General features: G+C 34.4%; 1 protein-coding gene across 2 annotated transcripts in view; it reads left to right on the top strand.

Annotated features, from left to right (window-relative positions):
- The window catches only part of LOC121391294, a 46,999-nt gene extending 36,258 nt beyond the window's left edge, over positions 1 to 10,741 (top strand). Inside the window, exons 12-16 of one of the 2 annotated variants that reach the window (XM_041522977.1) lie at positions 388 to 922; positions 1,614 to 1,911; positions 3,454 to 3,721; positions 6,094 to 6,130; positions 9,699 to 9,865. In XM_041522977.1, the coding sequence (XP_041378911.1) occupies positions 388 to 922; positions 1,614 to 1,911; positions 3,454 to 3,721; positions 6,094 to 6,130; positions 9,699 to 9,736 (1,176 nt within the window). In that variant the 3' untranslated portion in view covers positions 9,737 to 9,865. Of the gene's footprint in view, positions 1 to 387; positions 923 to 1,613; positions 1,912 to 3,453; positions 3,722 to 6,093; positions 6,131 to 9,698 lie in introns of both variants that reach the window. The other variant, XM_041522973.1, reaches the window with a different exon arrangement.
- The last annotated feature ends 5,210 nt before the right edge of the window (positions 10,742 to 15,951 follow it).

Raw genomic sequence — 15,951 nt, 5'->3', positions numbered from 1 at the left:
GCTATCCAGAGACAGCCCCCGGGATGGACGTGCTCGAAACTCTCGTGGTATATGAGCATGTAAAAATTATTCGCACTCGCACTCTATATAATTTAAAAAAAAACCCATTTTCCTGTATTGTAATACAGTCTCATGTTAGAACAAACCGTATAATGATACCACATGTATATATTGCAATAAAATGTCTTTGTTAACAATATTGTAGTAAACAGATTCTGTTATTAACTTCAGTACATGAGCTGTTTTACAAGTTCAAAAACAAAATATCAGCAGCATACATGTATTTTATGTCTATAGTTTGAAATAATTACACTAAATGCATGTTTTGATAGTCTGGTGTATCGTACATAGTGATTTAGAAACTGAACCATCAGATATTTATTTCAGGAACCTTCATACCCGGCATCAACACTGAAACGAAACCATGCAGACCACAAAGAGACGGAATCACAAAATGACATCGTACATGATGACATTGATGCACATCCACCTCCACATCGCTATGTTTCGAACCCGACTCAGCGTCAGCAGGGGCAGCAGCAACAACATCATCAACAACAACAGCAACAGCAGGTGCAGCAGGGCCCAATCCATGAGCCTTTTCGTTCTGGTCTGATGCAACGCCAACAGCTGTATCAAGGTCATGGACTGTATCGATCAGGTCGTGGCGGGGTCATTCCGTCGGCTCCGTCGAACATTCCTCAGAGGCCGCATGCAATCAGACAGCACGTGCCACTTCCAGCACACCCAGGGGCCAGGGACCACCCAGTGGCGCCCCCTAGAGCACGGAGTCGGGAGCGGGAACAAGTCGGCAGTCCTCCCCTATCGAGTGGTTCGGATCAGCCGAGTGGAAAGTCTGGTCCACGCGGCACGAGTCCAGATGAAGCAAACCGACCAAATTCTGGAGGCACCAAGCCACCTGGTGTGTTACGACAAATACCAGTCAAAATATCTTAGTTATCCTTGTTTTTTGTCCAAAAAATATTTTTATGAGTCGAATCGGCTGTACTTGTTAATGCAGTTATAGATTAGATGTTATTTCTCATTTACTTAATCAATCACGGGCATGGAAATAAGCATTATTTTTACTATAAAAACCCATTTAACAGACACTGATACATAATGACAATTATCAATGGCTGTTTTAACTTTGTTGTTCTTTTCAGTATCTGCTATAATTGTACTGATACCGATACGTATTATATTTATCGTAAACTATTCAGATGAGCTTAATATGGTATAAACACCAAGGGCTGTTTTTCTTTAACGCAGGTGTCTTAGCATTGTAAATGTTTGTAGTTACACGTGTAAGACATAAATAGGCTTTGTAAATTTGGCCGCAAGCCTTTAGGTGAAATATTGAAAATATCAGATATTTGAGTGAATGAGTTCGTGCCAATGAAGTGAAACTTTGTTAACACTATCTGTAAAAGTAATTATCAGTAATTTGGGTCCTAAAGGTGCCAATTATCCTACAAAAGTTTGTAAAAATTGGTGATTATGATGTCAAATTTATACTAGGATTTGATATTAGCATTTAATATTTAGCTGAAATTTGCAATTAATTTTTGTTAGTTTTGCTTATATTATGTAATTAATTGATAAATTTGTAGGAATCCTTGAGGGCAGAAGAATACAGCCTCCACCAATGCTTACTCCACTTCCAAATGCTCCGAAACCACCAAACGGAGACAGGTTTGAGAAAGCCGAAAAGAAGAAAAAGAAGAAAAGACTTGACAAAGAGCAAGACACGAAGTCTCCACCCCAGAACCCACTGGACATCCCCCAGCCCCGAGGATATGCTGCACCTCTTCATCCCTTCCCTCAGGGACAGCAACAGGGCAGGGTTCAGTCTGGCCTCCCTTCGGGGCCGCGGATCTCCAAACACGAACCACAGTATCATGAACCACGGTACAGTAGCAAACTTTCGGTTTTTTAAAACTGCACTCCTCAAGTGCTATCCTCTGAACAAAAGCAAATGAATTGTGGTCTTTTGAAGAGGAGTGAGTCTACTGTGTGTGACAAGAAAAAAGAGGAAATATTTATTATACGAATTAATGAACAAGGAATCACTATTTATTGGGGAATGCCTACGTTGCTGTTAGATCATATTGGTCCCCATTGCCATTTTCTAATAAAAATGATATAAACAGTGTATTATCTCAGCCTGCAGGTTATTTGTTGCCCATAGCAGTTAAATGTGTATGTTACAGTAAAGAGTTACATATGATGTGCAATACTGCAATATGGTTGTTACATGGTAATTGATCTTTGCTTTCACAGACATGCTAATGAGTCGGCTGATGAGGGTCTAGTTGTTACATGGTAATTGATCTTTGCTTTCACAGACATGCTAATGAGTCGGCTGATGAGGGTCTAGTTGTTACATGGTAATTGATCTTTGCTTTCACAGACATGCTGGTGAGTCGGCTGGTGAGGATCTAGTTGTTACATGGTAATTGATCTTTGCTTTCACAGACATGCTAATGAGTCGGCTGATGAGGGTCTAGTTGTTACATGGTAATTGATCTTTGCTTTCACAGACATGCTAATGAGTCGGCTGATGAGGGTCTAGTTGTTACATGGTAATTGATCTTTGCTTTCACAGACATGCTGGTGAGTCGGCTGATGAGGATCTAGTTGTTACATGGTAATTGATCTTTGCTTTCACAGACATGCTAATGAGTCGGCTGATGAGGGTCTAGTTGTTACATGGTAATTGATCTTTGCTTTCACAGACATGCTAATGAGTCGGCTGATGAGGGTCTAGTTGTTACATGGTAATTGATCTTTGCTTTCACAGACATGCTGGTGAGTCGGCTGATGAGGATCTAGTTGTTACATGGTAATTGATCTTTGCTTTCACAGACATGCTAATGAGTCGGCTGATGAGGGTCTAGTTGTTACATGGTAATTGATCTTTGCTTTCACAGACATGCTGGTGAGTCGGCTGATGAGGGTCTAGTTGTTACATGGTAATTGATCTTTGCTTTCACAGACATGCTGGTGAGTCGGCTGATGAGGATCTAGTTGTTACATGGTAATTGATCTTTGCTTTCACAGACATGCTAATGAGTCGGCTGATGAGGGTCTAGTTGTTACATGGTAATTGATCTTTGCTTTCACAGACATGCTGGTGAGTCGGCTGATGAGGGTCTAGTTGTTACATGGTAATTGATCTTTGCTTTCACAGACATGCTAATGAGTTGGCTGATGAGGGTCTAGTTGTTACATGGTAATTGATCTTTGCTTTCACAGACATGCTGGTGAGTCGGCTGATGAGGGTCTAGTTGTTACATGGTAATTGATCTTTGCTTTCACAGACATGCTAATGAGTCGGCTGATGAGGGTCTAGTTGTTACATGGTAATTGATCTTTGCTTTCACAGACATGCTAATGAGTCGGCTGATGAGGGTCTAGTTGTTACATGATAATTGACTTTTGCTTTTACAGACATGCTGGTGAGTCGGCTGATGAAGATCCGGTTGTAAATGGATATTCAGTCGGGACTCAGGACGTTCCTGCCAGCTCCCCACAGAAAACAGGTGACAAGTCACAGCCAATGGAAGGTGAGGACACATATGATGATGGGAATGCTGACAATTATATGCAGCCATGCATTGCTGAGGAGGATGAGTTGGAGAGTGGCCCCTTGATTCCTCCACCACAGGGATTTCAGTCTACTATTCAAGGAAGACAACTCTCTCAGTCGGTTCCACAGGTAAATATCTATGAAATATATATATATATATATATTTTTTTTTTTTTCCACTTTGGCTTTTGTATTCCCATAAGCCTACAGCTAACTCCATTTGGTATTAAAGTCTCTCTTTTTTTATATCTGGTAGACATTTTTACTAAAACTTTATATTTAGTAATGGTAAATTACTATTTAAATTCCATAGAATTGATTATAAAGTATTAACACTGATCCATTTAAGTTTAGACTTCAGAATTCTCACCGGAGACATTTTCTATCTGTACTGTATTAATTCTAATTAACAATCAGCTGGAGTGGGTGTCTCATTTTATAAAAAAAAATTACAACCAGCATAATTTGTTTTACATATGTAACATTAAATATTATTTTAGTTGGTTTTTTGGCAAAAAGCTGGTGTTATTTATTTTCAATAAATAGTAACAACCAGATATTATCTGCAAATTTGAAAGGTTTGTTTTTTGTGAGTCATTTAATTTATGAATTGATTCAAACTGTATCTTAACAGTCAAGACAACTAGTCAGTGGTAGAAGTTGGTGTATCTGTTTTTATTTCTATAGACAGTTTGGATATGACATGTACCGTATATTGTCGTGTATTAGTCGACTCTTTGAATAAGCCGACCTCTTAGTTTGATCCTAAATATCAAGTACAAAATCATCGGCCTCTTGTATAAGCCAAAGTCATCTTTTGTCCATTTGTATGTTGTATGGATTTCAATAATACTGTCAACAAATAGACTTGTGCTTTTCTTTTTGATTGTATTTTTTTCTCCTTTTAATAATTACAGACACTAATGTCTTCCATGTTGTGCAAAAATAATTTAGCACCGATAAATCATAACAAGAAAATTAACAATTCAAGCTGTAACAACATATCACTGCACACAAGTAATTAAACCGGCCTCGGTGACGCAGTGGTTAAGCCATTGGACTACAGGCTGGTAGGTACAGGGTTCGCAGCCCGGTACCGGCTCCAACCCAGAGCGAGTTCTTAAGTGCTCAATGGGTAGGTGTAAGGCCACTACATCCTCTTCTCTTTCACTAACAACTAACCAACTAACAACTAACCCACTGTCCTGGACAGATAGCCCAGATAGCTGAGGTGTATGCCCAGGACAGCGTGCTTGAACCTTAATTAGATATAAGCACGAAAATAAGTTGAAATGAAATGAAATTATTTACTGGACAGCAAATAATAAACAATTAATTCATGTTTAATCCCTGTTTTCCCCCTCACAGAAACAAGCAATTCTCTGGTCCGTGACTGCTATTCACACTAGTGCAGGTGGCAAAATCGTGTGATCCAATCAAATAAGAGCTTACAAAATGACATAGACAGAAGTGTCTGGAGTGAAGGAAAGCTAATATAAACTGATTGAGACTAGTTCACTTGTCATATGGTATGGTCATGTGACAATTTTGGGAGTAATTATTGTTGTGAAATTCATGTTATGTTTTTTCAGTTGGTAATGTTAATAATGAGCTTAATTTATTTATGGCATTACTTTACAGTTTAATGCATCCTCTCAACCAAACAATAGTATTAGAAATACAATACTTTTTTGAAGAAAAAACACCATTTTGTATCTTAAATTTGCCATATGAAAGACTGGTCCTGTGAAACAAAGATGGCAGAGGGTTGGAAAGAATGATGTAGTATTGTTATTGCTGTCATAAATGATATATATTGTGCATTCACCAGGCATGGTTTTACTGATAAAAGAAATCAGTTTTACATAGAGTATTTGAACCAAATAAATTGTGATTTTTTAAATAAACAAAAACACACCAAACCTACTGATTTCAGACATCAGTAGCATTCCTTGTCAGATGTGATCTTTTTAAAAATTTATTATTTCATGTTTCAAAATAAAGAGACTTTAATACTATAAGCTACAGTTTTGAAGCTTAATCACTCAGTATTTCTTGATGTACATTATTTATACTGAGATAGATGCTGTGAAGTTCTGCATAACTACATAATATAATAGTCTTGATGTTTATTTTGAGATAATGTGTTGATTTGGAAATAACTGCTTTAAATTAACTGTATAGGCTTTCTTAGTAGATCTGCCTCACTAGTGGTTTGACAAATTTATCCAATTTAAAAAATATATATAATATACATGTATATATTTATTGTTTTGACCTTAATTTATTTAGTTTTTCAGTCTTGGTGTATTAAAACTTTCATTAAAACGTCTTTTTCTAGAAACAAATTTAAATCATAAGTCAGTTCTTTTCAACAATTAATTGCCATAGAAAAATGGTTACTGTTTATTAAAAACTATTTTGTGTCCTGCTGTCTGTTCTTCCGACAGTCTGGTTTATTGTTTATGTTGGTCATGTTGTTTGTGTATCGTTTCCTTCAGCCGTTCTCTCGCAAGTCATCTGCACCCAAAACCAGTGGTAAGGTGTCATGCATGAACATACGCTCTCTATTACAGCTTGACAATGTCCATCTTTTGCTTTACATGTCTTATATATATTATATATATATATATATATATATCACACCGTGGTTGCATTGCTCTGCTCTTACTTATATCTTTCATTCAATAGCTCATTTCTACATTATGCATTGTACATTGACGGTGGATGTGGCATGTTTACTTTATTATATTTGTTTATACATTGATTTGTTTGGGTGAGAGTCGTATTGTTATTAGATTCTTAGCTTTCTGTGATTAAGGCCAATGATATTAATAACACATCATATAATATTGCACTCTTGTAAAGAATTTAAAATAACAATGCTAACAATTCCGTGACAACTGAAGAAAAAAAGGACTTGCCCTAATCACTTGCCATGCATGTAGAATTTTGGCAACATGTTGTCCTTTGATTCAAAATACCCATCCTTGATTGTTTGACTTGCAAGTGTTAGTGCTCCTAAATTTGTTTGGACATGTTTTTTGTTTGTGGGTTTTTTATTTTTGAGAAATGGACTATGTACAAAAAGTCCAGGTACACATTGCTTTCTGTTTTATTCACTGGACAAGTAGGTGTTTTTTGTTTTTTAATTCCTTAATTAATTAAAAGAAGTTAGTAAAGGAATAAAATTTCACAACTAAACATTTTAGCAGGGTGTGCACTTGGGATTTTTTTTTTACTTGCCATTTGGGTGAGTCATGTCAGCACTTTGACTTGCCTGTGCAATTTTTGAGTTGCCCGATTTTATTTTTTTAAAAACTTTAAAAGAGTAAATGTATTTGGCATAGGAGATCAGTTAAATGGGTATATGCATCTTGAATTATTATCAAAAGAAACTTTTTGGTTGTTTTACAAACATTACATTTTGGGCATTCTGAAATAATTTGCTGTAATGAAAACCCAAAATTGTGGTCGTCAGACTGACAACTCACGATACGGTTTTGACTCGCCCGATATTGTTTTCACTTGCCTGGGCAACCAGGTGACCATAAAATGCACAATGTTTTAGTACTAGTTGCATGACACAGATGAAGCAAGTTCTATTTAAAGTATGTCATGTTGCAAAAATGGTAATGTCATATTTAGTACCATAAAGTGATGGGTTTATTTGTACTATTATATTTGACTATTTTAGTAAATAGAAAAAATATGAATTTATTCCGTACAAGCTGCTTTCCATAAGGATTGTACCCATTGTAGATTTGATTTTAAAAAACAAAATTCGGCTTTTCTTTGCTTTTTTGGTATTCTTTGAAAAGCAATTATTATACTATTTCATATATAATGTTTCAGTTTATAGCTGCCAGTATTAATATAGAGCAACTAACAGATTTGGTAAAATGTCAATAAAGGACAGGGTTTCCAAATATGTTTATTATTTTAAGGACAGTAGCTAATACATGTAAATGTTATGCTAGTAGTAAATAAAAAATAAGCTAGTAACAGTAATTATCTGTAATAAAAATAAATCAACCCCCCCAACCCCCCCCCCCAAAAAAAAAAACCCCAACAACAACAACACCCCAACAACAACAACAACAAAAAAACTTATAATACACTGGAAGTATTGTTACTCTGATGTGATTATGCCATGGAATATTCCTCAGACTTCTGTTGCTTTCATCCCATCCCGACCAGAACCTCTGCTATATCACAATGCCATGGTATGTGCTGTTCTGCCCTGGAAAAGTTCACATATTGGATTCCTTGCTGCTAATGCAGGAATGTAGCGGGTTTCCTCCAAAGACTACGTGTTAGAATTATCATATGTTTGACATCCAGTTGCCGATGATTTATCAAATCATGGTGCTTTAGTGGTGTCGTTAAACAAAACATACTAACTTTCTTGCTTTTAAGAACAGGGATATGTTTAATTTCTAGAAGTTTTTCTTGTTTTGGAGTTGTTTAATATTAAGCATTGTATGTGTCACAAGCACATTGTCTGCACTACAACAGTATGTTTTGTTTTTGTATCAGGAACACATTCTATTTTGTCAAAATACTCAGTGACACAAACATTTCATTTGAAGCATGCTGTCAGTGGTATTATTGCATCCAGTATTTGTATCAGTGTGCACGTTAGACGTGTTTTGTATGTTCAAAACACTAATCATGCATGCAGTCTTTTTGAATATGCATTCTGGTGCTGTAATTTCGGTAAGGAAAATTATTTGAAAAAAAGAAGAAAAGTCTTACAATAAGCATGCATGTAGCTTGAATATTCTGTGTATCAAAGACATTGGTATCTGTCTGTGGGATGGTGCCTATAAAAGATCCCTTGCTACTAATGGAAAAATGTAGCAAGTTTCCTCTCTAAGACTACATATATATATATATATAAAAATTACCAAATGTTTGACATCCAATAATCAATGATTAATAAATCAATGTGTTCAGTGGAGTTGTTAGCAAAACCAACTTTAAAAAAACAAAACTTTTTTTGTGTACATTAAAGTGATGCATGAGACCTGTAAAAGCAGTGTTTGAATCTGGTATCAGGATTTGAAGTGTCATGGAATATACAAACAATTAACCTATGTGCTGTCATAATACTTGTACATATTATTTCAAAACTGCAAGTCAAAAATTTATGAATGATATTTCCAAAGATACTAAATGCCATTGATAAAAATGGTCTTGTTTCCAATTATTCTTAATGCCATTGATAAAAATGGTCAGTTTCCAATTATTCTTACTGCCTTTAATAAAAATGGTCAGTTTCCAATTATTCTTACTGCCTTTAATAAAAATGGTCAGTTTCCAATTATTCTTACTGCCATTGATAAAAATGGTTTGTTTCCAATTATTCTTACTGCCATTGATAAAAATGGTTTGTTTCCAATTATTCTTACTGCCATTGATAAAAATGGTTTGTTTCCAATTATTCTTACTGCCATTGATAAAAATGGTCAGTTTCCAATTATTCTTACTGCCTGATAACTTCCAATTATTCTTACTGCCATTGATAAAAATGGTCAGTTTCCAATTATTCTTACTGCCATTGATAAAAATGGTCAGTTTCCAATTATTCTTACTGCCTTTAATAAAAATGGTCAGTTTCCAATTATTCTTACTGCCTTTAATAAAAATGGTCGGGTTTGATACTTACAAGGTGGTAGTCAGTGTTCGAGATTAAAACTTTTGGGCAGTATCCCAGTTGGATACTAACATTTCAAAATCTAGTATCCCACCTAAGAATTTAGTATCCCACTTAAATGAAATTTATAAATAACATTGTAACAAACTCAGACGACAATGTTACTTAACTTCACCAGTAAATGACGACTTTCATTGTTTCAGCGAAAAAGAAAAACGCAGGATTAAAAAACCCAACAACATTATACAGTATCCCGGTGGGATACTGGGTTATTGAAGTCTGGTATCCAAAATTAAATTCTGGTATCCCCGGGATATCGGGATACTGTTATTCTCGAACACTGGTAGTGGTTTAGCTTATAAAATAAGAATGTGTAGTTGTTGTTAATTTCTAAAATTTTTGTTCTGATATTAATTTTTAGTAAATTTATTTGTGTTGTATTTATAGGACACGAAACAATCGAGGATGCTCCCTACCAGTGCTAAACCACCGTTACCACGGGGACGGAACAGTGCTTCGATGTTTGGTCGGGGCAGTGTTCAGAACTATGGACGGAGTTCCCGGAGCTCGCTGTCTTCTCGCAGCTCGGCTGTCAGGCGCACACCACGCCCCCCGACAAGTCGATCAGAAAACTAAGAGTTTTTCACGACCTACATGGACATTTTCGTGTAATATAGAGAATACAGGAACTAAGCTTCTGTAGTTTTACATCCATGGGGTTACCAGTTGATTTATCCCCAACAGAATTTAAAATCCAAAATTTATTGAAATATTTGCATTGGTCTACATGTTTGCTTCCATTTTTATTTTATTTCTATTTTAAGGGACCATCAAAACAGGGCTTGAAACGGCCTGTGGATAGGTCGCCAAATGCGACCAATGTCCTGTTTGGGCGACTTAAATATTAAAAAATAATGGCATTACTTTAGAGCTATAACATATGAACCACTATTAATATTTGTATCGCATATATTTATTCCACATTAAAATCTTGCTCATGGTTCACTTACCGTAACTTGCCAACATCCATTATTATTTTTTGGGCCACCATATTTTTGGTGAGTTTTGAGCCCTGCATCAAAATCGTATCCAAATTATTAAAAACTTTAGAATGATAACCATAAACTATTTTCATTAAAATATACACCCACTACTTTTATCGATTATAGATCACTAATTAACCAAGTAATGCCATAGCATCTTTTGTCCAGCCCCCTTTCTGTCCTGGACATTTGTCCATGTTGCTAAACTGTGTCCCCAGCACAGTGTGCTTGAACCTTAATTGCATTTAAACACGTCAAATACTTATAAGTAAGTAATTAAGTAATATTAGCAACATGGCACTTTACAAAGAAAGAAAGAGAACAATGTCAAATTATAGCACTGACAAGTGCTTTAAAGGCATACAGTCACGGATTTAAGGACCTTATTTCTCTAAAAATGGATAATAACTAAAAATTACATTAATTGTTGGAAACCAAATCACCTAAACTGAACCATGATGGGGTGAAATCCATGTCAACCCTCTTGGCAATTTTAGTTTTTGAATTGTGGACCATTGCCATAATTCAATTATTTTTACAAAATGTCATTAATAAATGGAGTATGGTGGTTATGAAGGTGGTTGAATAAAGTACATTTAGGGACAAATCAAATTATTTTTGTTCAGATAATACTTTGTTAGACCATTAAATAGATCAGTGGTCTGTGACAATATGTCTTTAACGAAATGACTCTTTTTGTATCAACCTGAATAATCTTTCGGGCTTACTACAATATCGCATGATTTAAATGTTTCAAGCAATGTCATATTTTAATTTTTATTTGCGGCTTTTACAGTCATTGTAATCAGTGAGAGAACCACAATGGTTTGTGCTCGTTATAAACATTTGTTCCCACTTTTCATGGTAGTTTCGTATGTCATGTGAACTATGCAAATTATTGTTAAACTGACTGCTGAAAATGTAATAATTACTGTCAAACTTGGTAGTTTGGTTTTCGTACTACAGTACTATTGTGACAGACAGTGGAACATATTAAAATTGGTCTTAATACTGAGGTGGTCCTAATACCAAATTACCAGTATTCATAATGACGATCGTTTGGTAAATATTGATTGTGTATTTTACACACACGCACCTTCTTTCCTGGTTGTCGTCAACAATGTCTCAACTGATAAAATTAATAGATGATAATGGTGAATTAGTATTTGCATTGAACTGCAAGAATAAGTATTTTATTAATTGTTACATAATGCAGAGAAACAAATGTCTAAAAAACCCGACACTCTTCCAGGTATTTCAGGGTGTTCACTGCCACAAAGGCAGGGCTCGAACTTAACGACGGCACCGACAGCAATTGCTGTCACTGAGATATAAATTGCTGTAGATAACGAGCATTACTGATGGCACTTTTGTGCCGTTGGTAAAACTCCACAACAATGGCAAAATATATACACCAGGACCCATATTCACAAAACATTGTAAACCTAGTTTTACACGTAAACGTAAATCTACGACTGAAGAGCTATTCACGAAACAACGAAAACGTAAGTTACGTGTAAAATTGGACGTAAATATAAGAGTGCCTCCGGTTACAACTAACGCTGCACGTAAGTCGTGTACATATAATGAATCAAGCATGATCGCTGTTATTTACTATTATTTACGGAAACTGGCAGCAGTTCCAATAATTGAAGCAGTTTGCGATGGCAAACGCCCACGGATTTAACATATTTTTGTTGGTGATCAAACGGATGTTTTCGACTCGGCCAATTTCTCCTGAGTTATCTTTTCCTTTTTAAGAAATATCCTCAAGTTCGTACCAAAACGCGGATCCTCACCAATACCAAAATGTCATGGTTCGCCGTTCGCGACGTTATTGTTAGCAGACAACAAACGAAATTGCATTTTGCGCATTTTTATTTACCCGATAGCTATTGTTTCTTGTTTTTTTGTTTTTTTTATTTCTCCGGTGAGTTAAATCGTAGATTTACGTCCAACTAAGTTACGTTTACATTTACGACCGTCTCTGAGAATAAGGTGCTTCTTGCACGTAAACATAAATCTACGGCAGACGTAAGTGCTAGTCGTAGACGTAAATTTACACTTTTTTGTGAATATGGGTCCTGGTGTACATAATCTGCCAATATTTAACATTTTCACATTTGAAATAGTCTACATTACAGCAAAATAACTTTTTAGTCATATTTATTTTCTGCAAATGTCACTTTAAAAAACTAATTGTCATAGGCAGGCTAAAAATTGCCATCGGTGGGCTGTTTCACCCATGGCATTTCTTTTAAAAATTGCCGCGGGAGACAAATTCTAAAGTTCAAGCCCTGCAAAGGTAATACTATCATGTGACTTCTGGGTCATGTGATCATTACATCTATTGACAGTTTCTGTGAAAAATAAGAGACTAGAATGGTATGCTATTTGCTTTCGTGAAAACATTTAACTTTTTGTAACTACTACTTTTTAATAAGTTGTACAATAAAAAGGAAGTGCATCAGACATTCCAATAGTTAACCGTGACGTTTATTTATAGACCAGGGTTGTTGTTTTTTACAAAAGTGATACATGTACCTTTGTTTTTCAAATCTAAATAAACATGAGACTATTTAATTGCACATGTAATTAACCTTAACAACATGGGGAAGATAACCAGGCACGATTTTACCACCTTATTTATAGTTTGTCGCTTGTGTGACATGACACATTTGTGGGGTTAAAATGTATTGAAAACGACCATTATCTTTACTGTTCGTAATCTGTAATAGTTGGATAGTATTAGTACCAGAGTATTTTTTTTACTGTCAAATAATAAGGAAATATTCTGATCTTTAAATAATTGGTCTTTATAGTGGGGTGGTTTTAGAACTGTGGTGGTCTTCGTTACATGGGATTTCACTGTACATCTGTACAATCTGAAGTGTTATGTTGGACTGGCTGGCCGTCTTTTGAACCACTTGAGTATACTCCTTACTCAGTAGGCCCAAAACACACCAGGTCTGGGTCTGGAGAATGTGGCAAAGACGCCATGTCTGGTGTATTTTGATGTCTACGTCTGTAACTGTTACGAGTTATCAATATAATTGACTTTGTTAATATTTTTGGATATCTTTTTTATTAATATAAACATCAATAATAATTACGGTAATTCCATATAGCTTAATATATATATTTCCTGTTGTTTATTAAGAATTTTTTTTTTAAAAAGGCAGACAAAATATAGTTCTGTTGCCAGATCTGTAGTTCACTCCAGCACAGATGCGGTTTGTTTTGTCACATTTGGTTCCAACACATTTCATTTTGGTCTGGTACCATACTCACCAAACCCAGACCCAGAACCAGATCTGGTGTGTTTTGGGCCTTAGTCTAATGTGTGTTCTTAAATATAGACATGACATGAATATGGCTTTTTGAATAAGACAAATATATTACTGTACTGAGAGTAACAATGATATGTGATATCATAACATGACGTGTTAACGCGTAGTGTTGTTTGATGACAAGGGGAAGCTAAATCTATTGCTATTTGTTTTTATAAATGACGTAATTTTATTTATGTATCACAGAAATAGTTTTTTTCACTTTTGTTATGCATAAAGCTGTTCTCTTTTTTTTTCACATTTTAAAATTATTGATTAAAAAATATATTAACTTTGTGGCAGCTGGCACAAACTATCAGTTTCAGTTTTCAAAATGACATTATTTGCATAGTGTCATTCTAGAAACAGCATTAAAAACCCAGTTTTAATACTGTAAAACTATTGTTTCTCTGCCAGACATAATGATTATGTGCTTTCTTTGTAATGTTGTTTGTAGGTGAAACAAATGGTCACACTAGGATTAATCCATGTATTGTAGTAGACAATCACAATAATTTATATGTGATAGACAGTCTTTCACTTAAAAAACCCCAAAATGCTTGTTGGAATAAATAAAAAAAGACTTGTTTTTTAATGTCTAATTAATTTTAGTTATTATAATAATTTTAATATTTAAATGTTCATTATGCATGTACACATGTTTATTCTTGTTAGTAATTTTTTCTTTTTTTTTCTTTTTCATATATATATGTATATTTCCATGGCAGATATAACAAGCCTGTAATATCATTTAGTGTACATATTCATGCCTGTTCTACCGTTTTTGTTTACAGAAATGACAGGTTTGTTTAGCTGTTACGAAGACAGCTGACGGTCTGTACCATTACGTTGTTGATGTCTAGCAGTGTATATAATCAGTTGTTAGAGATTTCCTCAAGGTGCCTTCAAGCTGTCTGTGTTAGCTGCAAATCATTTTATCCACAAAAAGCCAAACAAGAAAAACACCTGAGAATTCCCAACACAACACCAGAATCGGACACTTTTTAAATTCAGCACAACCCCAAATTTGTTAATTCCTTTATCAGTCGGTGTTAAAGAGCGTATCCAGTGCTAATATTTCCCTCTAAAAAGTAGTTCATAGAAACTTCATTTATAATTCATTTGTGTAAAGTTTTCCTAATTTTTTTTTTTTTTTTTAAATGTCCTAATCAAAATAATACACCAGCATTTTTTTTTTGCTTATTACTTATGATTCATGAATATTTCTTTAATGAAAATCTGAAAACTATTATTATGATGACCTATTACTTTAAATATAAACAATAGATGGAAAAAACATGTTAAAAAGTTGCCTATTATAAGATGATTTTTATTTTTCTACGAAAATTATCATTTAACACACCTGTGGCAGTAATGGTACCATATAACTTCAAAGTTTAGAGGTCGTCATAATGCTAATTTAGTTTTCAGGTTGTCATTCCAACAATTGTTCATGAATTGTGTGTAACGATTGACTCAAAGATTGAATATTATGATGTATCAATTTTGGTTTTGTGTTTGAATTTCACAGGTTTTAGATTGGTTTGATTTTTTGTGGGTGTTTTTTTCAAATATGTATATATGAAGTATAAAGTACATTCTGGTGATAACTATTTAATATGCTAACTTGTTGACCTATTTATTTTCAAAATCCGTCCATATTTTATTGATTAATTTTTATTTTTTACTTGTGTAATGTTGATTTTTTTTTTTACTATATAGGTATAACCCCTTTATCCTAATGTATCATTATTATGCATTATATATGGTGTCATATTATTTAGCAGTTTATTTTTTGTTGTTTTAAAACAAATATCTTAAAATAAAACATCATCTAAATCATAACTATTAGAGGTGTAACAATACAGATAGGTCACAATGTAATATGGATCCTGATATGTAATACAATAGGTATCCTGATATGTGATACAATATGTATCACTAAATTTTATAGCACTAACCCCAGATTATTAGGCAGTGTAAAATATTTTCAGCAATTGATATTCTTTAACCATTAAGTTACATGTTACATCAAACATGCTTAAGTTATCAATTTTAGCAAATCCAACGTGGTTTTGGTCATTGTGATGTTTGTAGTAGTTCAAAATTAATTTTGTGCTATTTACAGAAAAGACACATATATGTAGCTTGGAAACTAGAATCAGTGATGTTACAACATACATGTATATACTGTAGATCGTGAAATTAATGCAATCATAATATTAATGCAAAAAAATGTGAGCTCGTGTTATTTGCATTAATAATATGACACATTTATTTCTATGTTTTATCTATGTGTCCCATGTTATTAAAACAAAACAAAGATTA

The sequence above is a fragment of the Gigantopelta aegis genome, chromosome 3, assembly GCF_016097555.1.
Source record: "Gigantopelta aegis isolate Gae_Host chromosome 3, Gae_host_genome, whole genome shotgun sequence".
Taxonomy (NCBI): domain Eukaryota; kingdom Metazoa; phylum Mollusca; class Gastropoda; order Neomphalida; family Peltospiridae; genus Gigantopelta; species Gigantopelta aegis.
The sequence above is the reverse complement of the archived record's forward strand: the minus strand, read 5'-3'. Positions and strand labels throughout refer to the sequence as shown.